The 27,523-nt window shown below is 53.5% G+C and overlaps 1 protein-coding gene across 20 annotated transcripts in view; it reads right to left on the minus strand.

The window, feature by feature from the left end:
* Nucleotides 1-486: 486 nt before the first annotated feature.
* PLCG1 (phospholipase C gamma 1) overlaps nucleotides 487-27,523 on the minus strand; it is a 100,577-nt gene continuing 73,540 nt past the window's right edge. For 8 of the 20 annotated variants that reach the window (XM_043527421.1, XM_043527420.1, XM_043527419.1 and 5 more), the window contains 20 exons: nucleotides 26,616-26,784; nucleotides 24,513-24,635; nucleotides 23,511-23,612; nucleotides 22,312-22,499; nucleotides 20,985-21,185; nucleotides 20,357-20,476; nucleotides 18,944-19,124; nucleotides 18,427-18,504; nucleotides 15,996-16,099; nucleotides 15,192-15,288; nucleotides 14,908-14,980; nucleotides 14,212-14,369; nucleotides 13,605-13,701; nucleotides 12,554-12,778; nucleotides 11,428-11,576; nucleotides 8,348-8,462; nucleotides 6,310-6,471; nucleotides 5,079-5,167; nucleotides 3,480-3,658; nucleotides 487-2,153 (listed from right to left, as the gene is read on the minus strand). In XM_043527421.1, the coding sequence (XP_043383356.1) occupies nucleotides 2,111-2,153; nucleotides 3,480-3,658; nucleotides 5,079-5,167; nucleotides 6,310-6,471; nucleotides 8,348-8,462; nucleotides 11,428-11,576; nucleotides 12,554-12,778; nucleotides 13,605-13,701; nucleotides 14,212-14,369; nucleotides 14,908-14,980; nucleotides 15,192-15,288; nucleotides 15,996-16,099; nucleotides 18,427-18,504; nucleotides 18,944-19,124; nucleotides 20,357-20,476; nucleotides 20,985-21,185; nucleotides 22,312-22,499; nucleotides 23,511-23,612; nucleotides 24,513-24,635; nucleotides 26,616-26,784 (2,653 nt within the window). In that variant the 3' untranslated portion in view covers nucleotides 487-2,110. The remainder of the gene's footprint in view (nucleotides 2,154-3,479; nucleotides 3,659-5,078; nucleotides 5,168-6,309; nucleotides 6,472-8,347; nucleotides 8,463-11,427; nucleotides 11,577-12,553; nucleotides 12,779-13,604; nucleotides 13,702-14,211; nucleotides 14,370-14,907; nucleotides 14,981-15,191; nucleotides 15,289-15,995; nucleotides 16,100-18,426; nucleotides 18,505-18,943; nucleotides 19,125-20,356; nucleotides 20,477-20,984; nucleotides 21,186-22,311; nucleotides 22,500-23,510; nucleotides 23,613-24,512; nucleotides 24,636-26,615; nucleotides 26,785-27,523) is intronic. The other 12 variants (XM_043527423.1, XM_043527424.1, XM_043527429.1 and 9 more) reach the window with 3 other exon arrangements.

The raw sequence follows: 27,523 nt of genomic DNA on the forward strand, positions 1-27,523 counted from the left end.
CTGATGTCACCCCCCTTCCAGTGAGCCTGGCTACTCCCGAGAGTGCAGTTTGCCCAACAGAGCATGAAGACACACACTGGCAGTGCCCAACGCCCAGCAGCAATGCTGCTAGACTCCCCTACATAGACTTAAAAGAAAGTGATGGCTCCTAGGGCGCATGGGAGGGTCTCAAATGCTCAAGGACCGTCTGGGCTTCCTACTGCATTGGTCCACGGAATCAAATAACTTACACATCGTGCACTCTTCCATCCCCTTGGAAAACAGCACAGAATTTCCTCAAGCAGCCTGGTCCAGGCTTTGCAGGATCCATATTCCTCTGCAGCCTTCCTAGGTGTCTTGTGCTACGTTCTCCCTGACTGTTTATCACTGTTTCAGCTATTTGTCTGCACTTGTGCTCCTTGTTATAAGAACATATCAGGGCATATTGTTTGCTTTGCCGATTCTCCCTACCCAGCCCCCTCTGCACAAAACACAATGAGGAAAAAGTAAGTTGAGGACTTTTATTGGACATTCTGGTCTTTAAAAGCGTGACCTGAACACAATCCTCAGGCTGAGTGGGGAGTATGGCTCTTAAGTAACACCAGTCAAGAGTCAAACACAATATAGTGCACTGCAGTGGAGCATACAGCCTGCCTCAGGGGCTGTAGCATGGTCTGTTATCCTGCCTTGTCTTTCCACCCCCATGATAAATACAGTCCCTTTGGAAGGCTGGAATAACCTATCTTTCAGGCACCAGCCTAGAGAGCAGGTACGAGTTCCTGTTGTGCAATTGAGTAGCCATTTATCACTAGCCCTGGAGCAGCTGTGTTTGGAAAAGGACACATTCACTCTGCAGATCATGCAAGCGCTCGGCCACAGTTGTTCTTCCTCTCACTCTAAAAGAACAGACAAAGCTTTGCCACCTCCAAAATAAGGGTGGCAACAACTTGTCTTAATCTCAGCTGGAGAAGCCACCAGTCAAAGCAGAATTTGCAACTGCCAGCTCCTAACCTAAACCAGAGCTACTCAGTCACGTGAGTTTCAGCAGCCTGGAGTGTTCCTTTAGAGGCAGCACTGCCAGAAACCACCAGACAGGTGGCTGCACGGCAAATAGGAAGAAACTTCTGTGGAGCTGCACCTGCTGCCAGCAGGGCTCCATTTGGCTCAGTATCTTGTGTAGCTTCTCTGGTGAGCCTCAGCTTTCTGCACTCCATTTTCTTGCTACATGGTCAGTTGGAAATGCAGGGCCTCCGCAGCGCACGTTCCCTACCTGGTGTGCCGTTTGGGTGACAGAGAGCGAGAACCCACAGTACTTCAGACCTCGTGCCTGAACTGTTTACAAGGCAACATGAGGGCAGAGAGAGAGAGAGAGAGAGAGAGAGAGAGCGCGCGAGCTCCAGGGTCTGCCTGAAGGCGTGAAAGAGACTGCCCGCAAAAACCACAGCTAGCTGCTGGCGTGAAACACACTGAAGAGTGGCCACTAGCCCGCAAGGTGCTCTTCTGCAGTGGAGCATGAACTCGGCAGCTTAGGGCAAACCTCGAGAAAGTGGAGACGTTACACACTTAACACTGACTTTTTTATTGTAACTTAAAGCTAGAGGGGCCTTGTAAACTTTGAGTTTCACTACTGGACCCAGAGGCAGAGGCTATACAGGTACTTTGATACAACAACAATAGGACTGAGGTGCATCCTGCCTGGTTCTTAGGAAGTACCTCCCTATGGGGGCATGTAAAAGGAGGGAGAAGAGGCAGGTCCCTCAAGGGAGTGGGAAACATTTACATTGAGTTAATGCTGTAAAAAGCTTCCCTACCAGCTTCCGAGCAGGGCTGGGATCTAGATTTCTCAGGATATAGGCTCAAAGGGAGTTTGTTTGATTATAGACACAGTTTTGTCTCCAGCCTTAATAGCTGACAGGCTATACACATTAATACACTTCATTATGGGCGTAGTAGGAGGAGGTGGTTGGGTGGTGGGGTTTTTTTAATTTCTCCACTCAAACACACACCAGCAGAGAAACTGGAAAAGCTGCCTGAAAGTAGGCCAAAGCAGTGACGTTTCCATAGAAACCAGTTCACAGCGTTCCGTGATAATCACAAGCACTATTGGTGCTTTTCAGCAGGCGAAGTTGGGCTAGAGCCGGTTGTCCCCATTCACCCTGGTCCTTCGCAGTACCCTGCAGGGGAAGAGAGGAAAGGGGAGGGGCTTGAGATGAATTCTGTGGCAGCGACCTTAACAAGCAACTGTGCACTACTCATAACCCCAGTCATTGCAAGGTCCCCCGGCTCCAGCGCTGGGCCGCAGGCTGGGCTGCTAAGCCCTTATGCGTCTGTCTCAGAATTGTTCGATAGAGCTGGCAGAAACGTGTGTTTTGGGGTTTGAGAGACATTTCAGGTGTTTGAAATGTGGGCTCTGACGCTGAATGAAACCCAATTTGCTGAAGTTTCTTGGCAAATAGAAAATTTTGTTTCAGAAACACCAAAACCTTCTGGTTCTCAAATGAAACATGAAACTGACATTCTTGTCAGTTTCATGGCTGCTAGTCACTCAATGTCCCTTTCACAGAGCTGCTGCTGGGGCTCCCAGGGTCTGTTGCTCTGGTGCAGCCCCATAACATGGACTGGCCAAGGACCTTGGCTTCCAGACTCCTGGCCCAGGAGGCTGCATGGGTTGTGTGACTCCTAAGCGGGGCAGCCCAAGCCGGGAGTCTGGAAGCCCTGAGGTCTCCAGCCCCAGGGCAGTCTGCATGGCTGGGCTTCCCCAAACCTTGTACGCCAGTCCCAGAAATTCCAGGCTCCCAGCTTTATGGAAAGGAGCCCTCAGAGACTCAGGTTAAGCCAGGACTCTCAGAGCTTTCAAGGTTCTCAGCTCCCAGCCAGGAGCCTGGTAACCCGACTGTGTGACAGGAAGCCTGGCAGAGCTGGAGTATAGCCAGCCCTGAGAGCCCCAGCTACTCCTCGCTTACTGTTAAATAGCATGAGGACTTCCTTCCTGCCCAAGAGGGTGAATGGCAACCTGTGAGATACACACCTATCCTGCAGGCCAGGACTCTGCAGATGAACCTCGCTCCTCCACCCTTCAATATGAAATACAGGCACTTTGCAGGTACCTGACGCACCAGCGTGGGCAGAGAAGTCGCATTGCCCGCTGGGCAGGTGGGGACTGTGCTGCAACAGCCCTGACACAGGACCTACATTATGACAACAGGCTCTGGTGCCTCTCCATGAATGGTAGGATGTCCCCTGCCTTAGCTCTGCCACTAAACCAAACGCCTCCCTGGTTCACACTGGACTCCTGGTAACTTTCTCCGTGGGCTGTTGAGATCAGGGCGCTTACATTCAGACAGCGTCACAGGGAGACAATACGGAAAACTGACAACTAGGCAATAGAAGCTGCACTGATTAAAATCAAGGGTAGCTTGGATCCAAGGCCATGCTTGGTTTGCATTATAGGAGCTCAAGGTAGAGAGAACAAGTCCCTTTCCAAAACTCCACTGCGTTACCTTCGCTCTCGGCTGTCAAAATGGTCTGCTAGCTGCTCCCGGAAATCCTCAAACGGCTGTTGGTAGCGAGCGTCGAAGGACCCTTCCCGGGCTCGGTTTGTCAGGAGCTGACTTGAAGGGTCTCCTGTCCGTTCTCGGAGGGCCGAGGCACCGAAGAGGTGAATTTCTCCATTTTCCTGCTTCAATCAGAAACAAGGGGAAGTGATTTTTAAAGCACAGCACTGGGACTGCATGCACATTCTCTACCAGGGGAACTGTGCTGCAAGGAACCAGAACTGTCTGTGTAGTTGTGCAAGCATGAAGATGGTGTGACCCAGTCAGATGTGCAAATGCGCATGCAATCGTGTGCTGATGCTCTTGAGACATCTGCCCCAATTTTAACAGACAAACACTGGCTTTAGGGCAAGGTTTTGTTTTTTCAAAGACCTTCTGGTAGAAAGAGAATTACCAACCCTTCAGGCAAAACTTGTGCATGGCAGAACTACATGAATCAGCCCAATGGAGATGAGATACCAACCTCTCTCCCTCTTCCCTGCCCCAGAGGGAATAAGTTTAGAAGCCAGCGGGGCTCCTGGGCCTGGAAGCTAGAACTATACCTGGTCAGACGGGAGGTTTAGAGTGGAGGATCCAGTGAAAACCAAGTGCAGCACAGGTAGGTGTGTTCAAGCTTCATCCCCAGAGCTCTGTTCAGCCCTGCCTCCCCTCACTGGGATAAACCCCGCTCAGGCCAGAGGGGCCCACGATGTGCCATGCTTGTTCCCTGAGCAGGGGCTGCCAGTTATTCCCAGCTGTGTGGTGGGTTTTGCACAGGGACCAGCTTGGAAGAATCAAGCTGGTTTGCTGTGAGAGACGAGGGGGATGTTCTGGGCTAAAGAACAACACCTGTTAAGTCTTTAGGATGGCGGAGGCCATTCAAAACCCCGCTTGTGCCGCTGTGCAGTAGGCGTGGCAGAGAAAGCAGTGGACTCTTTAACCAGCGCCAAGAGGTCGGGGCCTCATCCTTAAGAGCCACCCAGGAGATCGCACCTCCAGCACAGAGGGCGAGTCAGTGCTGACTCACAGCGGGCAGTGCCACCCTGCTTCCTGGAGCGCCAAGCTGCTCAACAGAGGTCTCTCCTCCAAGCACGGACCAGACGTACCCCGGCTTAGAAGGGAGATCTGTTGAGATGAGACGCTCAGGCTGTACAATAGCAGATGGGAAGTACGAGGAAACAAGGAATCACAGTCTCACTTAGAGTGTGGGTACACTGCAGTCCGAGGCGCGAGGGCAGCACGTGCAGACAAACCCGAGCTAGCTCTGATCTCGCTAGCCCAGTGACAGCAGTGAAGAGGTGGCGAGCTGCTTGAGGGTGCAGGCTGGCCTTGTACATCCGTGCTGCTGCGGTTTTGCTGCTGTTATCGGAGCTAGCTAGATCAAAGCTAGCTCGGGTACGTCTCCTTGTGCTGCAGTCACATCTCTCATTGCACTGCAGACGTACCCTTAGTCATCAGGGGAGCTCAAAGCCTTCTGGACCAGCCAACCTTTGGTTTCTAAGCCCATCGGTGTATCCGCTCTCCTGTGTTGCGGAGAAGGACAATATTCAAGTGGACCAGCCTTACCTTGCCAGGGAAGATCTCTATTTTAACAAGCAGGGAGGCCAGCTCCAGGTTCTCGCTGTAGTTGTTCTTCAATGGCACGGCTCTGTACCCTGATACAAAGAGAGCACAACCGTTACTGTGGGAAAAACCAGGGAAGGGCTGGCTAACGGGGGCCATGCACAGCACAAGCAGAGCCTCATGCACACGGCCACTCCCTACCGGGCACACACCTGCTTGCTCTAATCAGCACAAAGCAGATGGGGCATTTCTTACACACCCCTGTGCAGAGGAGCCAGCACTACGTCTGTGCCCACTTAATCCTTAGGTAGAGGCTGTCAAGGAAGCTTGAGTGGTGTACAGACTTCATGCTGGCCCCTCGGCATAGGAGGTGAAATTCATCAATTTTAGGGCCAGAAGGGACTGGTCTGACCTTCTAGTGTGACCTGCATAGCACAGACCAGAGGCTCTCACCCAATATGTCCTGCATCAAGCCCATCACTTCTGTCTGAGTTACAGCATCCCTTTTAGAAAGACATCCCATCTGGATTTAAAGATTGCAAGGGATGGAGAGTCTACCATGTCCCTAGCCACATGGTTCCAATGGGTAAATACCTCTGTTAAATGTCCACCTTATTTCTAGTTTGACTGTGCCTAGCTTCAGCTTCCAGGCAGTGGATCTCATTAGGCATTTTCCTGCCGGATTAAAAAGCTGCCTACTATCTGAAAAGCTCTTCCCCATTTCAAGCCCTGTGAGCGTGACCCAAGGCAACAATGGGTGCTTGTTGCACCAAGGCCACATGCTCAGAAGTAAATTGAAGGAATACAGGCCTCATCCTTCCCCCAGTGCCCTCCTGAACCCAGAAACCAAATAACTGATACATCCCTAAAGGCAGCAGGGCACCAGTGGAGCCCTCCACACAATATGCATGGCCCTGCAGTTAGGAGGCTAGGAGAGCAAAGCTCAGTCTGTTGGTTGCATCCCACGTGCAGCAGAATCCTAGTGATTTCCTATGTAGGAGGGTTTGGACACAACCCAGGAAGAGGGTGAGTTGATGGACCTGGAGCAAGGACCGCTGGCCTACGCCATCCCCAGAAGGTGACCAGGGGACTTAGGGACAGAGGGGCAGATCAGAGGGGATGTGAGCACTGTTTTCTGCCGTGCTGCCGACCCACCCTGAGACAGGTCCTTCCGCCACAAAGTCTGCGTGACAGCAGGAAGGACACACACATGCGTGGAGACACACAGCTTTACCCGTCTTCAAGCCTTTCACTGGGAACGTGGCCTGTGCCAAGAAATTCTCGTCACTGAACATGTCCTCCTCATACACCACGAAGCGCAGGAAGGCGAAGTCGGGATTGCTGACCTGGAAGTTGAAGAGCTTCTGGGGCCAGAATGGGTTCAGGCCATTGTCCGCTATTTAAAAGCACAATCAATCAATCAAAAACCAGCCCCAACATTCACGTTGCTGCGGTATGGAGCATCCCCACGCTTCTCCCCGTTTGATTTCTCAGAAAAATATACTTGAAGTTTGGCTCATTTAGTGTCTGGAGTGAACCCTGGAAACTGCTCCCTTCCAGAAATCTTGTTTCCTTTGGCACATACAGATCTAACAACAATTGTCCAGGAGCTCTGGGCTTTGAGCTCTGTTTGTACAGCACCTAGCGCAACAGGGTCCTGGCCCATAACTGAGACTTCTAGGTGCTACCACAATACAGCTTTCCTTTCTAGCTGGCCTTGCAGTTAGCCTACTGTATATTCAGGACACAAAATCAAAACATAAGAAACAGCAACCAGAGTCACCTTTGTTTGTGGAGCGCCTCAAAAGAAAGTAGCCAGCAGCAGACCAAAGGTTCTCAAAGCTATTTACAAGCATTCATTAATCATTCTGCTCAGTCAGGCAGTTCAGCGTTTATAAACCTCAGAGAGGGAAACTGAGGCACAGACAGCTCAAGTGACTTGCCCCATTTCACGCCTCAAGTCCATGGCGCAACAGGGAGTGAACCCAGGACAGTGGACACCCACTCCCCCGCTGTAACGGTTAAACAAACATTCTTTCACGCCTCCTTCGACGGTATGGCACAAAATTCAAAACCCTGCCACTGGGCCTTGGCGTGTGACTGAGTCCAGCAAACTTGCCAGTCACCCTCAGTTCTACATTAGCTGGCATTTCAAACAAATGGCAAATCATTCAAAGAGTCTCCGAGCAGCCCAGCATGCTTTGAGGCGAGGAAGAATTCTCCTAACGCTTCCCTCAGGAGAACAAGCACCTGCAATGTGGCATGGGTTACACTCTTTAAAGGGACAATGTCAACTGGAATTCTTTAATGTCGGCCCCTTTAAAAATAGATATCCATTTTCTGACGGTGCCCTTCCCCCCCTTTAAATAGCAAGTACTAGAATTAAAAGTTATCCCTTCAAAGGGAACACAGATAAGGGTTTCTGCTCCTCTGATGGAGGTTTCTTTGGATCTTTTCAGCCAGAGGGGCAAGTGACTCATGGTGAATTTCACCCCAGCTGTCTATAGAGGGGAAAACCATGAAAATGGCTATCCCCGAAGTGCTCTCAAATACAGAGGAAACACATTGAAATAACAGAGAAAATGTGTGTGTGTTGGGGGGGGGAGGAGGGGGAGGGCAGGTTTGCTAGCTTCTTTCATTTACAGTCTTGGTCTCTACAGGAACTGTGGTGTTTGCAGGTGGAAATGTGCTTCTCACATTGACATGTCCCCCAGTAGCACTGAGCTCACACCAGGCAGTACCGGAACAGAGCCCCTGCTTGGCTCAGTGAAGCTTTGAGCTATCTGCAGGGTGTGCAACGCTGCTCACCACATCAAACGGCGCCCACGGTACATTCAGGACGAATGTTTAGCATGAACACGAGGCTTCCCAAGCCTCTCGCTGGCCCCATGCCTACAGGCTCAAAGGTGAGAGCCGCAGTAAAGCGTGTGTGTGGAGGGGGGAGGCAGAGGCAGCTAACACGAGGCAAGATCCTGGTGAAGAGCGGCAGGTCGATGTACAGACTGTGGAGAAGCCTAGCCTAACTCCTGTTAAAACTACAAAGTGCTGGGTCTTCAAGAGGAATTTCCCTCGTATTCGCTAACACACTATCTTCCCCCAGTGAAGATGCATGCCCAAGTGTCAGATCACACACCAGGGTCAATGGGAAGGGAAACCGTTTACAAACAGGGAGAAGCACATTCTATCAAGGGCTCCCTTTTCGCAGGCACAAACTGCACCCGAGATTGTTTTGCGCCCGCGGCTCTATTGGGAGAGCCAACCCGGGTACTCACCCACGATCTCCGTCTTCTGTTTGGCATTGTCGTACTCCGCTCCAGACATCTCGACCTCCACAAACGGGCAAACGATCCCCCTCCCGTTTTTGGGAAGATGTCGTGCCCCAAGGATCTAGAAAAAGAAAGAAAGAATTTGCGGTAATGAGGAGAATGGAAAATCGCCTTCTGACCTGTGAATTGTCTTACACCCGCTGTGTCTGACAATCTGTACTGCAGGGTGCTCCCCCTCCCCCTGCAAGCAGAACAAAGATTGACAGCCAGCCCAAAGGCAGGACCACCCTCTGCAGAACCCCAGAATGACAGCTTCCAAAGCTGAACATTATTAACTACATATACCACTATGTCGCCCAACATGGGAACCTGTAACAGAGCCCTAGGGAACAGACCAATATTCCCTAATGCAAACACGCATGGTCCATGCTAACGTGGGAAAACAGAGGATAGAAGCAGCACCTTCAATTCTAGAAGTGAATCCTTCTCCAGGTGAGCCAGACTGTCAAACAGGGAAGGTATTAGAAGGCAAATTCACAGGTAAGAAGAAATTTTTCCTCTCTTCTCCCTCACCCCCGTTCAACACTCTATATTGCGGGATGTGCTAAGTAGTTCTCAACCCCAGGGTGGGAGGAGGATTAAAACCGTGCGCTGAGCCTGGATTACTACTGGGGATGCACATTCAGAAGTACCCTGCTCCCAAAGCTGCATCCGAAGAAGAAAGGACATCACCCTTGAGTGTTTTGTGAATGCTGATTGTCACGTAGCTGCCTGACAGATTTCTTTATGAGAAGAACCAGATCTTCTGCCAAGAGGTCGCTGAACCCCTCGGGGAGTGGGCTCTAATGCTGTCTGGTGGACTCACTCCAGAGGCTCTATCGGCTTCGACAATAGATGCCTTGATGCTTTTTTGGTGTGGAGGAGTTAGAGGCCTCCTTCCCTTTGACAATGATACAAGATGAAAAGTGCTGTGGACCTCCGATATGGCTCCATGTGCTTGAGGAAGATTTTGAGTACTCTCCTGACATCTAATATAGGCCATTCAATCTCCTAGGGGTGCTTAGTATTGGGGCAGAAAGACAGCAACCTGGGGAAACCTTGGGGGTTCTCCAGTGGAGCGGCCCTGGCTCCAACCCGCAGGGAGAGGGGCACAATACGACTGTCTGATGTGGAGGGGTAGGAATAAATGGACTGATGTGGAGTGGGGCGAGAACAACTCTGTTCCCTTGCACATCTCGCTCAGGATCACAGCAAACTTTACTGAATACAACATCCCTGAACAGCAGGATCAGCCCTATTTCCGGTCCAGAAGATAACCCTGTTACACACACTGGGGAGAATGTGGCCCAAGGGCTAATGTCACGCAGAGAGCCAAGGATACAACCCAAATGTCTCGCCTTCCAGCCCCATTCATGGAACCCACACTTCCTTCCTTTTTCATTCGACTGCAAGGTTTTATCCCTTATTAGCCAATTCAGAACCACTAGCTTGGTGTGGATGACCAAGGCCCCCTCACTGCGGAGGCCATCCTGCCTTACCGGTACAACAGATGCTACAATTGAAGGCAACCTTTCCCCAGTGCACCTGGTCTGTACAGCAGTAACTATCCTCCAGGAAGGGGAATTCCTTTTAGACCCCACATGACATCAGGGGGTCTTTGCTTGGGAATGATGTAATATTATTATAGCTAAATGCTTAAGGACAAAGGACACAGTGTCAGATGCCTTTACCCTTTAATAGGCCATCAGTAGCTCAGGCAGGACTCAGGGAGGGATACCATAGGGGAAGCCATGCCTGAGGTGACCCCACGTTCCCTGTGGATAGATCTCTCGCTGGCTCTGAGGCCCCGTAAATCTTGTGGGCATCAAACCTTCCAGGACCCAGCTTTTCTTCAGCCCCAAGGGGAATCCTCTCACTACCATGAAATGCCTGAGAAAGTGCAATGGGTACCACCTCTTACCCCCAGCATGTTTGATCCCTGCTGAGCCTCAGACGCGCCCCAGGGAGTAGCTGGGCCAGTGAGTTAACAATTGCCGCTCCGTGCCTCAATTTCCCCACCTAAAATGGGGATAACGATACCGACCTGCAACACTTTGCTGAAAGGCAGCTGAGATTTAGCCCTAAATTCTTTGAGTCCCTGCTCTCTGGGAAGTTGCCTCTCTCCCCCCTGGGCAATATCCTGGCAGTAGAGACCAGCTGAGGCTTGCGGGCCTCTCTTGATCTTTGTTAACCTTCAGGTCGCACTGCAAAGCTAGTTTACTTCCTCAGGCTCCTGGGGGGGGCTTTAACTGAGGGGAAGGGGAAAGCTTGCTTTGGGTTGCTTGGGAAAGATCTTTATATCTGGGGGAATCGGTTCGTGTCTTGCCCTACAATTTTCGCAGGCCTGGAGCAAGGGGTCATGGTGTTTTTAATCAACCTTAATGAACCACGTGTGAGAGCATCACTCTGGCGACAAGTCGTGTGTGCGTGCATGCGTTTTCCCTCCCTCACATACACTTCTAATTGAAGCCGGAATCACACTGGTGATTGGACAGCAGCTGTCCTAGGAGTCTGTGGTCCTGCAGGGGCAGAGCACCACCTGCTGGTGACAGAAGATGGTCATTTTTCTCCTCTGCTCCTCCCTGGCAATTCCAGGGGGTGTTTCTCCTCTTCTCTCTTATGCTTGCAAGCAGACCCTGCCACTAGACTCAAGGCAGCATACCGCATCTGGGCTTGGTTCTGGCTCAAGAGTTGCTGCCCAAATCCAAACCACGCAGGTATTAACGGGGCCAGGACAAAGAGCACGTGACAATCTGAGTGAGAAGAGGCCAGAGGATGACAGGCCTAGGGGAGGAACATAATTCTCTACCAGTGTCCCCAGGTAGGATTAAAAGGACTGATTCCACATGCCTCTCCCACGCAGTCAGCCAGGCCCCTCACCTCCAGCAAGGGCTCAGTCAAACCAGGAACAGAGCTGTTGGCAGATGTCCTCTGCTCCCCCCACACAACAGGGGTGGGGCACTCTGGGGGATCGCAGCAGGGACAGCCATTCCCTTCATAAGGGGAAAAGTAACCAGGTAATGGCAGGGCCGCAGGCCAGTACAAACCTCGATGGAGACCGAGAGCGGCTCCAGCCCGCGCACTGTGCTCTTGTCAAAGGGGTCAAAGAGGTCGTCCCGCATGTTGGCCGGCTGCAACACGTACCCACACTGGCCGCCGGACATGAACAGGGCCTGGTTCATCTGCATGGGCTTGTCTGAGAAAGACAGGCAGGGAGTGATCGCTTCAACATGGGCTGGCAGTCACAATCAGAGAAGTTACTGGAGTGCACAGTTCATTGCCCTGGCACCAGGATAGGCTCTGTCCCCACAAGGCACTGTATGACATGTCACCCAGCCTAGGCTTCAGTGTCCCAAGCCAGGGAGCTCCTCCACCTCTTCCCTTCTACAGCGTGGTACATCACACGCTGTTTGCCCCGACGTCCAGTTTCCCGTTTAACTCCATCCTGTTACTACTGGGTATCCCCTCTTGTAGCACCCTAGAGCAGTGGTTCCCAACCTGTGGGCCATAGACCCCTGGGGGTCCACAGATGATATCTAAGGTTTCCAAAGGGCAGCACTTCCATTTGAAATTTTTTAGGGGCTTGCAAATGAAAAAAGGTTGAGAACCATTGCCCTAGACGATCCCCCCCACCCCCTAAATACCTATAGGCTTCCATCCCCCCTGCACGCATTGCAACGCAGGCCCTCATTCATTCCATCTCTCCCCATCGGTCTGTTCCTGCAGTCCTCTGCATTTCTGTTGCTGTTCCCTATGCAGGGGGTCAGTCTCCCCCAGTAATGTGGGGCCTGGGACTGAACGCCAGAATCGCATGGTGCACTAGAGAGGGAGGTGATCGCCGCAGAGCGTTCTCTGCCCCCGGGAGGAATGAAGTCCCTCTGCCTGCAGGAGGGAATGGGTCAGACAGGCTGCAAACGGAGTCTCACCGATCCCACTCGTCTACTCAGGTGTCAGCGATCGCAGGTGGCGTCGCATGCTAGTGACCCTGTGTGTCCTGAAGCGCTTATGGGAGGGGCAAGTGGCTGGGTGGGACTGACCTTCGACATAGGGATCAGGCTGTGACTCCTCAGGGAGCGGGGTTTGGCAGGGCACCTTTAACTGGGAGCTCTGTGTGGCACCCAAGCTATGCCCCCCGCCCCCCTCCCCTTCTCCCTCCTGGCAGGCAGCTCTTACCTGGGGTCTGGAAGTTGAGCGCCACCAGCTGGCTGCCACAGATCCACATGGGCAGGGGGTCGTAGTTGGAGGAGTCAAGGCGCTGGCCCTTGGGGTAGATGCGGGAGAGCTGCAGCCGGTTGTACTGCAGGAACTTTTTGCCTTTGATCTTGTTGACATACTTCTCCGCCTTGGTCTCGGGGAAGGACGACATGTCCCTGTAACAGGCCCTTTCTGTGCCGATCTCTGCCAGGAGACACGGAGCAGTCATTCATCATGCAGGAGCTCCATCGCCCCTGGACAAGGCTGGGTGAGCTGCTCCCACCTCCAGGAGACCACCAGGGTTTGCATTCCCCTTCCCACCTGCAAGCTGACTCCCTGACACAGGCCTGTTCAGTGTGTGACTAGCAAATACCCTGCAGTTGATGTGGCGGGAGAGGGGGGGTGACGGCTTGGAGAAGTGTCCAAATCCAAGCCCAACCCCTGGACCACTGCCCCCCTCCTCCAGCCCCTGCTCTAGACACTCTCCTGGCCCTCCCCTGGCTCTCCCTTAGGCAATCTGTGGCCACACAGCTCTTCCCTCCTCTAACCCTGATCTAGATCTGAGAAGCTTCTGGGCATCCTCCAGAGCCCTCCACCTGCTATTCCCCAGGGCTTGCGGGCACAGGGGCAGACAGCTGAGATTGCCAGAGCCACCGTTAATTCTGAGGGGAGCTCTGTGTCTCAATATCCCCCGGGCGGCTTTGACAGCATGGCGTGAATCCCCAGATCCGAACCCACTGTGGTGGCTTTGGTTCTGGGCCAGATCCCGTTGGCAGGTGGCTGAAATCTCTCGAGAACGGCTGGCTGTGGGAGATTTCCACCACCTGGGGCTTGGAATCTTAGGAGCTTGACCGCAAATTATTTCCAGTCTGGCCTTGAACCCCAAACCTCTGCTTAAATCGAATGGGGTCTGCGCCCAGCATCTCAGCCCACCTCTGACAGGCAGTCAGGCCAGGTTGTGCTAGGGGGCATTTTGTGGGGTTATAATGCACCTGCAGCCTGTCTGCTGTGTACCAGCACCCGCACTTACTCTCTTCATCGAAGGGAACAGGCCGGCAGTAGATGACAAGTTCCGATAGCTCCAGAGCGATCTTCTTCCTCCTCTCCATCATCTTCCCTTCAGAGAGCTGCCAGGAGAGAGACACAAAGTCACCAAGGCTCCTACAGTAATGGCAGCACTTGCCCAGCGGTGACCGTGGCTGCAGAGCTAGCACAGGTCACCGGATCACTAGTCACCCTGACCAGAGGCTGCTGGCTCTGCACTAGGAAACATCATGGTCCCTGAAAGCTTTTGCGGGGCGGGCAGGGGGACTTGAAAAGCCCCTGGCGTGACTTAGGAGCACAAGTCCTAGTGACCTTCAGTGGGGCTTGTGCCCCTCAATCACTATGAAAATTCATGACTACAAGCTGCCTCCGCCCTACTTCCACCCCACACTGTAGGGCTCTCCCTGGCCTGCCTCCACCCACCAGAGAACTAGCCATCTTCACCTCTCTGTGACCAGCCTGGCCTCCTAGAACAGCCCTCTGGGGAAAGGAATGCTCCCCGCTGTTCTCATGACAGCCAGCTTCAGGAGGGCCTGGCGTCCATCCCCAAGGATGCTAGGGCCCTGCAGGGCAAAGTGGCTCTCCAGACTCACCCTGGCGTCGGCAGTCTGGGCTGCCTCCCGGATCTTCTTCACCCAGTCCAGCAAGTCCTCGTGCGTGTCAGCCGCCACGTCCATGGACAGGCGCGACATGGACGCCTTGCTGATGGAGAAGACGAAGGTGCGGTTGTTCTTCCCCTCAGGGCGGATGGCTGTGATGGGAGAGGGAGGGAAGGGAAAGGTCACAACCACTCACACAGCCAAATCCTCTGTGCTCTGAACTGCGATTAGTGAGGGGAGGGGAAGGAACAAGTGCCGGGTGGATTTCCTATGCCCAGGCCCCAAGCTGCACCCAATCCGCTGGCCTCCAGGTTTATGATGACCAGAGATGAGGCAGCAGCTGTGGGGAGAGAAATGGGCCAGTGATCTAGGGGAGGCTTGGGCTTGATTCCTGGTCTCACTGCCCAGAGTTGGGGGAGCAGGCTCATGCCACCCCGGAGTCCATTGCTGAGCGCTGCTCCTGAGCTCAAAGCAGGAGATTCCCCAAGCCTCCAGACAAGACATGTGCCCCAGATGTCCAGAGGATGCAGGGTGGGGCAGGAGGGGAGGGGAGGCACTGGGCTCCAGGCACTGGGGCTGCTGTGGGCGGAGAGGGAAACCAGGCCCCTTCACACCAGGGAGCTCCCTGCAAGATCCATGCCCGGGTGCAAATGAGAAAGCTGCCAACCCCACCCCCACCCCAGTGCTTACCTATCTGGCAGGATGGCACATCCAGGGTGCCTCCGAGCAGGACTCCCAGGGGGCTGTTCTCATCTAGCTGCTGCTGGGAATGCATCACAGGCCGGCATGTCAGAGCTGACTAGTGCAGCAGCAAGCCTGCCCCCCGACCCCAGAGCCACCCTAGCACCCCAGCCCTGAGCATGGGGCATGTGTCCCAACAGCCTGGAGGACAGCACTGCCCTCTGGCTCAGACACAGCCACTTTCCCGCAGGCACCGCCGCCATCCCTTCCCAGGCACTTGGAAACGCGCTCACCTCCCTGTCAGGCTCCTGGCCACCGGGGCTGGCTAGTTCCTCCACGTAGTTGGAAGGAAACCACAGCTGCTTTTTGCCCCCATAATCGCCTCTCCACCTGGGAGAGACAAAGGTGCAGCCCCTGTCAGAACAGTCCCCAGTGGCCCCAGGGAGCCACCCCGGAGCTCCTGAGATCTCAGAAGAACACAAACCTAAGGAGGCTCCATATTGGGAAGGGCCCAGCTCCTGCAGCGGCTGTATGGCCACAGCAGCGTTGGCAGAACCTGGCCCCTCTCACCACACTCCTGTGTGAGCCCTGCTGGCATCGGGCACAGAGGGACACCCATGGCCCTCCAAAAGGGTCTGTGTAACAGCTTCCGTGGACTGTATTTTGAATGGCTCGTTACAAGCTGATGGGCGGTGGTGGAGTTTACTTCACTGACAGGCAGCCATTTCACAGCGAGGCACTTGTCCAGGCTCATGGGCCCGTCCCTCCCAACCCCTTTCCACCGCCACATTTATTGTGGCCCTGCAGCTTAATTTCACTCACTTCTTCTCCAGCCCCACGTGTCCCTCCAAAGTAGGAAGGGTTTGAGTGCTGGGGCCAGATGGACAGTCCTAGAGACCAGTGTCCTTTGCTCATCTACAGGACAAGGACAGGGCAGCAGCAATGCCCCCTCCTTCCCAACCGTCTCCATGACCCTGGCAGACCCCTGGCTTCTCCTTTGAGGCTGCTGGCTTTTGGGACCCAACTGCTAGGATGGGTGCAAGCTCACCAAGCTCATCCTCTGGCATCCACCAGGGGCAGACACAGCGGTCACTCACCAGCCTCCTTCCTGCTTCTCCACGTTCTGGATGATGGCGTTCTTCAAGAAGGTTAGCTCGTCTTCCCGCTGTGCCTTGTAGTCGAACAGGGCCTTGACGGCGCACTGCAAAAACAACAGAGGGCCACCAGGCATGAGGCTGGGCAGCTGACACCAAGGCCAGCATGTGGCCTCCTTCCTTCAAGTGCTCATCTTCCACTTGCCATGGCAGGTATGATCATGGGGTAACAAAGAACCTACGCACAACCACTCCACAAACAGGGCTCGCTCGCCTCAGGGCACCCACCAAGAGCCAGGATCTAGCAACCATCACAGGACAATGTGCAACCCACTGCTGAGAGTGTGTTACTGGTACCTAGCTGTGCCTGTCTATAGAGGCTACACATCTGTTAGGGAACCTGGGTTCCTTAGCTCAAGCTGTAGCAGCTTTTAGCTCTGGAGGACCCTGGTTCTACCCCTGGTGTGCTGGCCAAGATGGCAGCCATCACAAATGCAAAAGCCATTGATTTTCCCTAGCTTCTCTCTTCCTGGTTTGGTTTGCATTTTGTTTCTCTGTCATTCCTGTGCCTGGCTGCTAGAGAGGTGAGTAAAGGAAATATAGCTGCCCTGCCCGGCTTGATGGCGCTATTGGACTAAGCAATGACAGATACAGGTCACAGCTCGGCCTTGGTTTTCTACACGGCTTGTTCGCAATTGGGCACTTAGTCTCCCTGCACAATCAGATCAGGAGACATCACGTGCAAATGGACGTTTACACGGTCAAATGGTCAGACAGGCAGTGGCCCACACGCGCATAACAATGCAGTTTGCACTCAGGCCTTGCAACTGTGCTTTGCAGACGAGACACAAATGATACAAACTCGCACGCAGATTTTAGAAAAAGAAACAAAACAGGAACCCAACGTGTGGTTTGTTTCTTTCCTCTTACTGCTAGGAACCCCATGAAAAGAAATACAGGAGATTCCACTTATTAGCATCCCCCTGGGTTGCCCACAAAAAGTTGCCATTATCCGGCAGTTGCTAATGAGCGGAAGGCAGGTGCATGAGGCAGCAGCCAGGGAAGGAAATGCTGGGAGGTGCCTTTCCTGGCTGCAGCCCTGCCTGCTGGCAGGACAGCAGCAGGAAGGGGGGCACTGGGGGGCCGTTAGGCTGCACCGTTCCTCTTCCTGAGCTCTCCAGAGGCTGGAGCTCTGCTAGTCCCAGCACTTCCTTCCCTGCATGCAGTCCCCCAGCAAGGTGCAGCCTGAAGAGCACAGAGAGACCATGCAGTCCCAGCAGCTGGGCTGCAGCCCCCTTCCAGCTGCCCTGCCACCCAGCCCCTCACCTCCTGTGCAGTCCCTGTGTGCTGGCCGGTTTCAAGGGCTGCAGACAGGGAAGGCGCATCCCAGCAATTCCTTCCCTGTCTGCAGCCGGGGCTTTTCTTAAAAACAAACAAATAAAGTTGCTAGTAAGCGGCATGCCTGTTGCCAATATTGGAACCCCATTAATAATGAGGTTCCCAGCCAAAATGTTGCCATTAACTGGAAGTTGCTAATATGAACATCAGGACTGTTATGAAGTGGAATCCACAGTACGCAACAACAGCCAGTGGGAGATCATGCCCCTCCAGAACCTGCCAGCAGGGGGAGTCAGAGCAGATCATTTGAACCCAGGCACCCTGTTCTGATCACCAGGAGAAAAGCAGATTCTGCCCTCTCTTGGGAGCTCGACTGGTGGGGACTGAAGTGCCCTCCCGGAGATCTCAGAGGCAGCCCTCTGAAACACAGGGAGGGCCAAAAGCACTGCAGTCCCCGGAGCCAGCGCTGCCGCCGGGGGCTATTTGATCACATTGCACTTTTGCACGAAGTGTCACCCTCTTCTGACCTGTGGTGGTGCTGCAGGACAGATGAAGAGACCCATGAGATGCCACGGGGACGCGCGCTGAGGGAACCACGCTCGGCCGACTTTCTCGGCGATACAATAACAGACCCGACCTTAGAACTGGACCAAACCCACGCACACGCACTCTAGCAACGGGCTGGGACGAAGCCAGGAACACCCCCGCCCTCCCTCTCTCTGAGAGCAACAGAGGGGCCAGGAACCAGGCACAGCAGCACGGACTCCTGTCTAGGCAGCAGGCGTTGGGGGTGGAGGAGAAGGAGGTTTCTGACAGCAGGGCAGTGGGTCAGGTCCTCCAAAGTGTCCTCACGCAGCCCAGCCTTCCAGCCACCAGAAACTCCTCTTTTCCCCTCAGCAAAGGTCTGGCCTCTGGCAGCGGGGGCAGCCCCAGGGGCAAACAGAATGGCAGTGATGGGAGATGGGAGGCAGAACTGGGGGTGAGGGGGAGCCCAAGAGCAGAGCTGGATGGTGGGGCAAGCCTGAAAGCCCCAGGGGCAGAGCTGGGCAAGCAGGCCATTAAAATCGACCTGTAAAGACAAATAGCAAGAGAATACCTTGAAGGTTGGCATGGGATTGGCCTCTACGTAGAATCCTGGATGGCGTCCTTCATAAAGGGCTCCATAGTCTGGCTCCTACAAAACAAAAGCACATACGCTGTCACTTGAAACCAAGCATCTGCTGCGGGGAGAACTAGCCCCTTTTCTTGCTGCTACCAGGGAAAAGGGTCACAGACGCTAGAGGTGCAGAAGGGCTCTGGCGCGTAGGAAACAGACCCTGTCTAAACTCACGTGCTGACCAGAGGGTCTGAGGTGCTGAGCACCCACAAACCTCGCTGAAGCCCACGAGAGCTCTGGGGCTGCACATCAGGCTGTGCATACCCAAGGTATAGGGTGGGGGGATCCCAGGTCCTCTTGCTAATTTGGCTGTGCAGGTACCACACACTCGCTCAACCTCCGTATGGCCAGAGGCAGGCAAATGGCTCCAGACCAGGCCATCAGAGCCAAGCCCTCGCTCCAGATGGGCTGAGTCCCTTCCTCCCCCGACCCGTTAGCAGGCCTGCCTCGCGCTCACCGCTGTCCCAATCTTCTCCAACGTCTCCTCGTTGATGGGGTACCTCAGCTTCATCTTGCGGTACAGCGGGTGCTTCTCGTAGTAGCTGATCAGATCCACCAGGCTGTCGAACTCGGAGTTGCCCAGGAGCACGGTCTGGCCCTCCTGCAGCACTCGGCAGTGCTTGATCTTCCCTTCCGCCCTGCCAGGCCGAGACGACCAGAAACGCTGCTTGGCAAACAGCCAGAGAAACCCCCTCCCCAGGCAGCCACTTGGGAGAATGAGACCCCCAGCCAACCCTCACACCTTCCCTCCATGCCTGGGGCCACCCTGACTACCCAGCGGCACTGCTGAGCAGAGAACACTAGCACCAGTATTGAGGGAAGAGGCGCAGCCACCCCAGATCACCCAGGAATCGCTGTGGAGCCAGATGCCCATCACCCTGAGCTAGGGGCGATCTGAGCGAAGCACTAGGATGGCATATGCGGCACCACCACAGGTCAGAAGAGGGTGACAAACTCAGGGATGTGTCTAAAGCTTGCAATGAAGCCGAGTCACTATGAAACCCCCTTATAGTTAAAGCACGATCCCACCGATCCTGAAGGCCGCACCCGTTAATGAGACAACACAGGGACAAGAGCCGGAGAACCCCCCCCCCCGACATGGCAGGCAACTGGGGTGAACATCCCCAAAACAGGGCAGCTTCGTGAGCCACCCGCGTCTAAGCGCTGCGCCAGCAGGCCTGGCTCTTCTTCCCTGCAAGGTGAGGGTTGAGCAGGAATGGCTATTGGGACAGAGGGAAGGGATTTGGGCCTCCCCTGCTTGGCGCTGCAGAATCCAGTGGCCCAACTGTCTGTATGAACCAGCACAGCTATTATATATTATTATAACCAGCACAGGGTCCACACAGGGACCCTGAAGGCCCTTATCAAATGCAGCGCTTCATCACAGCAAATGCAGAGGAACTACGGTGCAGATCCTCAAAAGGCAGTTAGGCACCTGTCTCCCACTGAAATCAATGGGAAGTAGGCACCTGAATATCTCGGAGGATCTGCATGGGCTCAACTTTCGGCAGGAACGCCTCCCTGACCAGACAAACGGCTCCCTTAATGCAAACTCGCTGGCAATTTAAAGGGGTTTATAGTGCGCTAAGCACGAGCGGGCGAGGACTTCCCCCACACCTGGCGACACGCCGAGGGAGGGGCGCAAGGAAGGGGCCACACAGAGGAAAAGTGAAGGCGCTTGAGAGAGCAAACGGTGCGTCGTGGTGGAGATTCCCAAGCCAAACCCAAAGCAACAGAACCCCCTCGTAGCAGCATCAGTCCTGAGTGCTGAAGGCCAGGGCATAAACAAAACCTTCCCCATGAGACAGACGGAAGGATGCATCCACGAGCGCACAGATGCACACGCCCACTTTCCAGCCCGGGAGCTTACCGGAACGAGATCGCATAGGAGTTGGGCTCGCTCCTCTTGCGCACTAGGAAAGCTCCGTCCCGTGACACCCTCATCAGCATGTGCTCAGCCTGGGCCCGGGTGAGGTTGGCGTGGTACCACCTTTGGGTAAAGACACCATGACGTGAGTGAGTGCTCGTGTCCCAGACACATCCAGCTGAGCCCCAGAATCAATCTAGGGCGAGGTCCCTCTCATGACGCAATGTAACCAAATCCACTGGTGGCGGTTTCTCTGCTCACGTGGGAGCGCGTGACACGGACAGGAGGTGGAGAGAGGGACAGTATCTGTAGTGATTAAGGGCCATCTCACCCCCTCAGCAGAGATAGGCTGGGGATGAAAGGAGCACAGAAGTAGGACAGATCGGTCCGGTAACCATGGCAAGCGGGAGGCATCCTACAAAGCATCATCCCTGCCCTCTCCCCCCAAATGCCACATGGCTCAGGGTCAGAAGGGCAGGATAGCAGGCTGCAGATACCACGCAGAGCACTGCCTCACGCTCCAGCCCCTGGGGGGGCACAACAGGGCCAAAGTGAGGTGGAGAGCGGAGCGTGCTAGGAGATCACCGGGCAGCCACGTGGTTAGGAACTCCCCCAGCCCCGCTGCGCTCACTCTTTGCTCTCGTGGGCGTTGGTCTGCGGCACCGGCTCAGTCAGCTTCATCTCGAACTCGTTGCACCTCAGAGGCACCTGCTGGTAATGGGTGATGAGGTCGTAGAGGCTGTCGAACACCAGGTTGTCGGTCAGGAAGAACTTGGGGCTGCCGGCATCCTGCCGGGAATGGATGCGGCAATGCTGCACTTTCCCATTGCGCCTGGGTCAGAACAAGGAGAGAGAGAGACACTTGCTCTTAACTGCCTGCCCCAGCATCCAACCTGAGTGAGGACTCTGGGCAGGCAGGGAGAGAGCCATTCCCTAATGCAAACTGATTGGGCAAGATGCCATCATGTGACTGGCTCAAGCTAATCGCTAGCTGGTCATTTCTGTAAGGCTATGGCCCAGCTAAACTGGACACCAGCAGTAAAGAAATCTAGGATGCATGGCCCCCCTTGGTCCAGGGATTACATTAAACAGGACAAAGGCATGATCAATGTACACCCACACCAAAGAGGTCAGCAGCACACGGCAGAGGAAATCCAACATGCTTAAAGACATAAGCCGATGGCTAACTACCTGAGTTAGGAAGGATCATCTTCTGGGGCACGTTATTCATAATTGTAATTTATGTATCGCACAGGCCAGAGATCTGCCTCACCATAATTCCTAGTGCAGATCTTTTAGAAAAACATCCAGTCTGATTTAAAAATTGCCAGTGATGGAGAATCTACCACCACCCTTGGTAAACTGTTCCAAGTGGTTAGTTACTCTCACTGTTAAAAACTTACACCTTATTTCCAGTCTGAATTTGTCTAGCTTCAACTTCCAGATAGTGGATCGTGTTAGACCTTCCTCTTGCTAGACTGGAGAGTCCATTATTAAATGCTTGCTCCTCAAGTAGGTACTTCAAGACTGTGATCAAGTCACCTCTTAACCTTCCTTGTTAAGGTAAGCAGATTGAGCTCCTGGAGTCGCTCACTATAAGGCATGTTTTCGAATCCTCTAATAATTCTCAGGGCTCTTTTCTGAACCCTCTCCAATCTATCAACATCCTTCTTGAATTGTGGACACCAGAAGGGACACAGTATTCCAGAAGGAGTCGTACCAGTGCCAAATACAGAGATAAAATAACCTCAAGTTCTACTCTGGATTTCCATTTTTGCATCCCAGGTAGAGAAACTGAGGCCCTGAGAAGTCAAGTAACTTGCTTCAGGTTACACTGCACATCAGTGGCAGAGAAGGAATTGAACCCAGGAATCTTGACACAGAAGTTAGAGGTACTGATAAGGAGATCACGGATTAAGGCTACTTCAGAGCTGGTGAAAGGGGCTGCAAATCCTTACCAGAAAGAGAGGGTGTAGTCTCCTACGAAGGTTTCACTCTCTCGTACTAGGAATGACCCGTCAGGGGCACCTGTCTCTATGCAGTACTCCATCAGCAGCCTCTCTGCTATGTGGCGCCCATCACGCCCGGCCCCCAGCTTGCCATGAAACCACTTCTCAGTAGAGTGAAGTTCAGTGCTGTTGCTCACCTGGCAGGGGGCAGAGATACATCTCCCACTTCACTGAGCACCAGCACTTCAGCTGAGCCCACTGTGGAAGGGGCCTGCTGTTCTCAGAGGCAGAGGGCCTTCAGCTATGGACCATGAGTGTTTGAACTCCCTTCCCCTTCCCACTAAAATAAAATCCCTTGGGACTCCAGTTATTTACATCCATTACTCTTCAGCATAGAATGTCCCAGGGCCCAGACCGTCCCCAGGGTGGCATAAACGTCATTAACCGCATTGTACAGATAGGGAAACTGAGGCACCAGGGGTAAAGCAATAGCCTGATTTTCAGAGGTTCTGAGCACTGCTGAAATCAATGCTCAGATCAGCTTCTCAGACAATCAGGCCACTTAGTATACGCAAGGCCCTGAGAAAATCAAGGACTTTTTGGGGGGGGGGGCGGGGGGAGGGGAGAAATTCATGGTAGCATCATGGGTAAAGTAGTCAATTTCACAGAACTTGCACAGCCCCTGAGTCGCCCCCGCACTGCTGCGATTTTTCAAACAGTGGGGATGCAGAAGCGGGCATCTGATCTCTTGCTTGGTGTTGCTCAGAGCACGCGGCAGTGTCATGCTGGAGCAGCAGTTTTGGCGTAGGCGGGCTCCGGGGCTGGGTTTTTTCCGAGGCACAGTAGCCTGCACTGCTGCAGGTGGAACGAAGGCTACGAGCTGCACCGAGCGCGAGATCGGCATGTGCGGACGCCTGCCGAGGCCACGGCTGCTTGTGCGCCAAGCGGCGGTGGTAGCACTGGCAACTGTGCCTCTCGTAAAACCAACCGCTGAGTCCTCCCTTGCACAGCTACTCCGACATGACGCTGCCATGCACTACGCGCCGCACCGAGCACGAGACCGGGGTGTGTGGCTGCCCGCTTCCACTTCCCTGCTGCCGGAAAAGTCACGGTATTGGGCTAATTTCACGACTTCTGGGCAGTCCATGAAATGGAGGTTTTCAAGGGGCCCGGAGCATAGGCAACCCCTTTGAAAGCATCTCCCTCACCTCCTTTGGTTCCTCTTCATCCTCGTTTCCCTGGTGGCCGGTCGTCTCCTCAGAGTAATAGATCTTGCTGCTGGTCAGGACAAAGTAGTGCGGATTCCATTCCTGTAGGGAAAGACAAAGATCTGTACAGGGAATTCATTCAAACAGCACCCAGCAGACCTTATACCTTGGGATGGATTTTCAGCCCTGTGGTTGGTGGGGTTGGGGGGTAGCGAGGGAAGGTGATTGGTGAATTTTAAGGCTCATGTAAGACAATGATCAATGGCACTGACAAAAGGTACAAGCCAGGCAAGCTTCCAAGACACCACCAGCTCAACTACACCCTGCTAATTCAGTATCTCTTGAGCAACAACAGCATCAAAGCGTGGGTAGCTTGGTGATGCAATTGATGCTCATGCGGGATCAGCCTGAGAACTCTCCAGCACACTTCAACGGGATACGGTCAACTGGAAATCTAGTTAAAAAAACAACGTTCAGAGTAGATTCAGGTTCCACACTAGACCCGGAGTCACCCAGGCAATTCCTGTTGTTTCACCCTTGCACTTCCCTCCTTTTCAAAACATGCGTGTGAAAGATCCATACAAAAAACAAGGGAAACTGACTGGAGAAAAGGCCGTCAAAAGCACACAGTAAAACTGAAACAGCAGAAGTGCTCAGACCCATAAGAATCAGGCTGTTCAGTCAGGTGCCTGAATATGGATTTAGATGCACCCAGGTCTGAAAATTCTGGACTTAATTTATAACTCACTGCAGTAATGGAACCTGATCTATTAAACAAGGCACATTCAGTGTCACATAATCAGAGGAGTGAGAAAACCCCTAAGTAATTTTCACCATCCCCCTTCCCAGGCAGGATGGCTCCCTACCATGCACATGCTAATGATTTTCCCAGCAGAGTTATCGTTAGTTTACAAGCTCAGATTGGCTGAATGATCCCCAGCAAACAATCTCTAAGTAACCTGAAGGAAGTGGATGAGGTGGCAGCCGCAGAAAGAAACATACATGATTGATGGGATCTTCCAGGTAGAGGATCCCGTTCTTTATGGAGTTGCTGATATCGTTCTCCGAATACATTACAGACGTTGGCAACTCTTCATAAGCACTGCCCTCCGCCAGCTTCTTGTGCTGCAGAATGAGACACTCGGATCAAATACCCTAGAGGAAGCAGCGGCCCCAGAAGAGACCATGTTCACCTGTTTATGCCCCGATTTGAGCGACCTTAACGTTCTTCAGCTCTATTGCAAGGGTCCCTGTAGATCAGAGGTGGGCAAACTATGGCCTGTGGGACACATCCGGCCTGCAGGACCGTCCTGCCCGGCCCCTGAGCTCCCGGCCCCTCCCACACTGTCCCCCTCCCCTGCAGCCTCAGCGTGACATGACGCCAATGCTCTGGCTCGCTGCTCCTGCCAGGCAGCGTGGCTGGCTCTGGCCAGGTGACGAGGCTTTGCTGCTCTGAGCAGCATGGTAAGGGGTGGGGGGGGGTAATGATAAGGGGCAACGGGTCCTGGGGGGCAGTCAGGGGACAGGGAGCAGGGGGCAGTTGGATGGGGGGAGGTTCTGGGAAGGGGGGCAGTCGGGGAGAGGGGGCATTGGATGGGGTGGGGTCCTGGGGGGCAGTTAGGGGCGGGGGTGTGGATAGGGTTCAGGGCAGTCAGGGGACAGGGAGCAGGGGGGGTTGGATAGGGGGTGAGGTCCTGGGGGGCAGTTAGGGGAGGGGGTGTGGATAGGGTTCGGGGCAGTCCAGGGACAGGGAGCAGTGGGGGTTGGATAGGGGGTGGGGTCCCGGGGGGCAGTTAGGGGCGGGGGTGTGGATAGGGGTCAGGGCAGTCAGGGGTCGGGGCGGTTGGATAAGGGGTGGTGTCCCGGGGGGTGGTTAGGGGCTGGGGTCCCGGGAGGGGGTGGTCAGGGGACAAGGAGCGTTGGATGGCTCGGAGGTTCTGAGGGGGGCGGGAACCAGGCTCTTTGGCGGGGCACAGGCTTCCCTACCCAGCCCGCCATACAGTTTCGCAATGCCGATGTGGCCCTCGGGCCAAAAAGTTTGCTCACCCCTGCTCTAGATCATAATTATGGATAAAAGATCTCCCTCCACGCTGCAGAGAAGGGTCAAGAAATTCAGTGATGTCAAAAACCCCACTGGGCACTTTGTACTGCGGTGGTGCCAAGGAGACTCAGTCATAGACCAGAACTCCATTGTGCTAGGGGCTCCACAGACACATAGCAAAACCAGGCCTTGTCCCTAAGAGTTTCCAATCTCAGTCCCTACCAGATGTACGGTGGCTCTGGGAAGAGTCCTTTAGAATTTATAATAGAGATTATGTGACAGTACCATCTTGGCCAACATGCCAGGGATTGAACCAGAGACCCTCCAGACCTTAAAACATGAGCTGGCCACAGCCGGTTCTAAAGCTCTGTAGATTCCTCTGTGGCTTAGCACCCCGGGAGATCTGTAACACACACTCACCAGTGGGTTAGAATTAAACCACTGAGGTTCTAAAGAAATGACTCCAAAAAACTACAGAAGGAGATTCTGTCTGGGGGTTGCTTGAATTTCAGAGCAGGGATCTGAATTCCCTAATTCAGTCCCACAGGATATTTAAAAACAACAGTCTCTATCCATTTCCCAGGTGGCCTCCAGGGGGCAATAAGATAGAGGAGTTAGAGGCTCTCCCCAATTCTGTTTAGTTTTCAGCTTCATGCCCCCTCCCCACCTTAGAGCATCCTGCATTTCCAGCGGAGTAGAAAGCATTCTCTGCCAGCGCAAGGTGCCATGGTAACCAGACAGTGAAGCAGATCAAGGAGACCCACGGTACAAATACCAGATCATTGGAGACAAGGGGGAAAAAAAACTCCTGAATCCAAAGCACCCTGAACTTTGGGGAAATTAGTATCTGGATCCAGATTGGATCTTTTCTAGCGCCTCTAGGAAAAACCAACCTAATCCAACCTTCTTGGGAAATGGGCCCAAATAAAATCAACATGCACTGTCCCTTTAAGGTTCAAATCACTGATGAGCCCTTCCAATGCCTAGGTAAGCGTGCCTTTGATCCCATCCCCACCCCCTACTTTCCTTTGCATTTGAGATACCAGCCACAAGGGAAATTTTACCTTAATGAGAATCTTCCTCTTCAGCTGGTTCGGAGAGGGGAGCCCGTCAGCGGATATATCTACCGGCTTGGTCAAGAGCATGTCCCCAAAAACCTTCTTAAAATTCTGAGCCATGTTCCTCTGCTGGGCAATACTGCAATGATCTTCAATGGACAGGATGACAGGATATCTGGTAGGTGGAAAAGCAGGAGGGAACAAAGGGGTTAAATAACAGAATGGTGACTAGGGGACGGTCAACATTCTGTAATTGCATGCATTAACTACTAGCACCAACTTGCAGGAATTTCCCAGTTGCCAACTAGACAACTCTACAAGTTACTCTCCACACAGTCTCGTTTCAGCTTCCTTTGCATCCCCTGGACGTTATAGATTTCACTCTAATCCCCACCAAGATGAACAGAAGTTTTCTGCCCCTTGGCCCAGTAGAGTCTGTCTGTACACTGCAATTCAGGACTGGGCTGAGAGCGGGAACAGAGACACCTACCAAAAAACTGCAGGATGCTGCCCAGTTGAGTTTAACCTAACAAAAATTTTCCTCCCCACCAACACAGAGAAGGGCAATGACTTTCATGTAGGAACCAAACAGACTACAAATATGGTGAATGTATTCATAATACACAACACAAGCAGGCACTTTGGTGCCTCCTGCTGACCATGGCCCTCTTGTGGAGAAACAATCACATCTGTGCCATTGGTAGGACAGGAGCCCATAGTGAGAGGTTGTCCCCTTGTTCCTTTACCAGTTTAGCAAGAACTTCAGTGTCTGATCATTGGTGTACCGTCCATGTGTGCATGAGGGTCACATAAAAACCATCACGGAACACAGTTGTACATGATGAGTACAAAGGGGAAAATAAGCCCCTGGCTGCAAAATCAGAGGACACTAACTAAGGTTATAAGCATCACTT

This window comes from Chelonia mydas, chromosome 13 (assembly GCF_015237465.2).
Source record: "Chelonia mydas isolate rCheMyd1 chromosome 13, rCheMyd1.pri.v2, whole genome shotgun sequence".
In the NCBI taxonomy this organism is placed as follows: Eukaryota; Metazoa; Chordata; order Testudines; family Cheloniidae; genus Chelonia; species Chelonia mydas.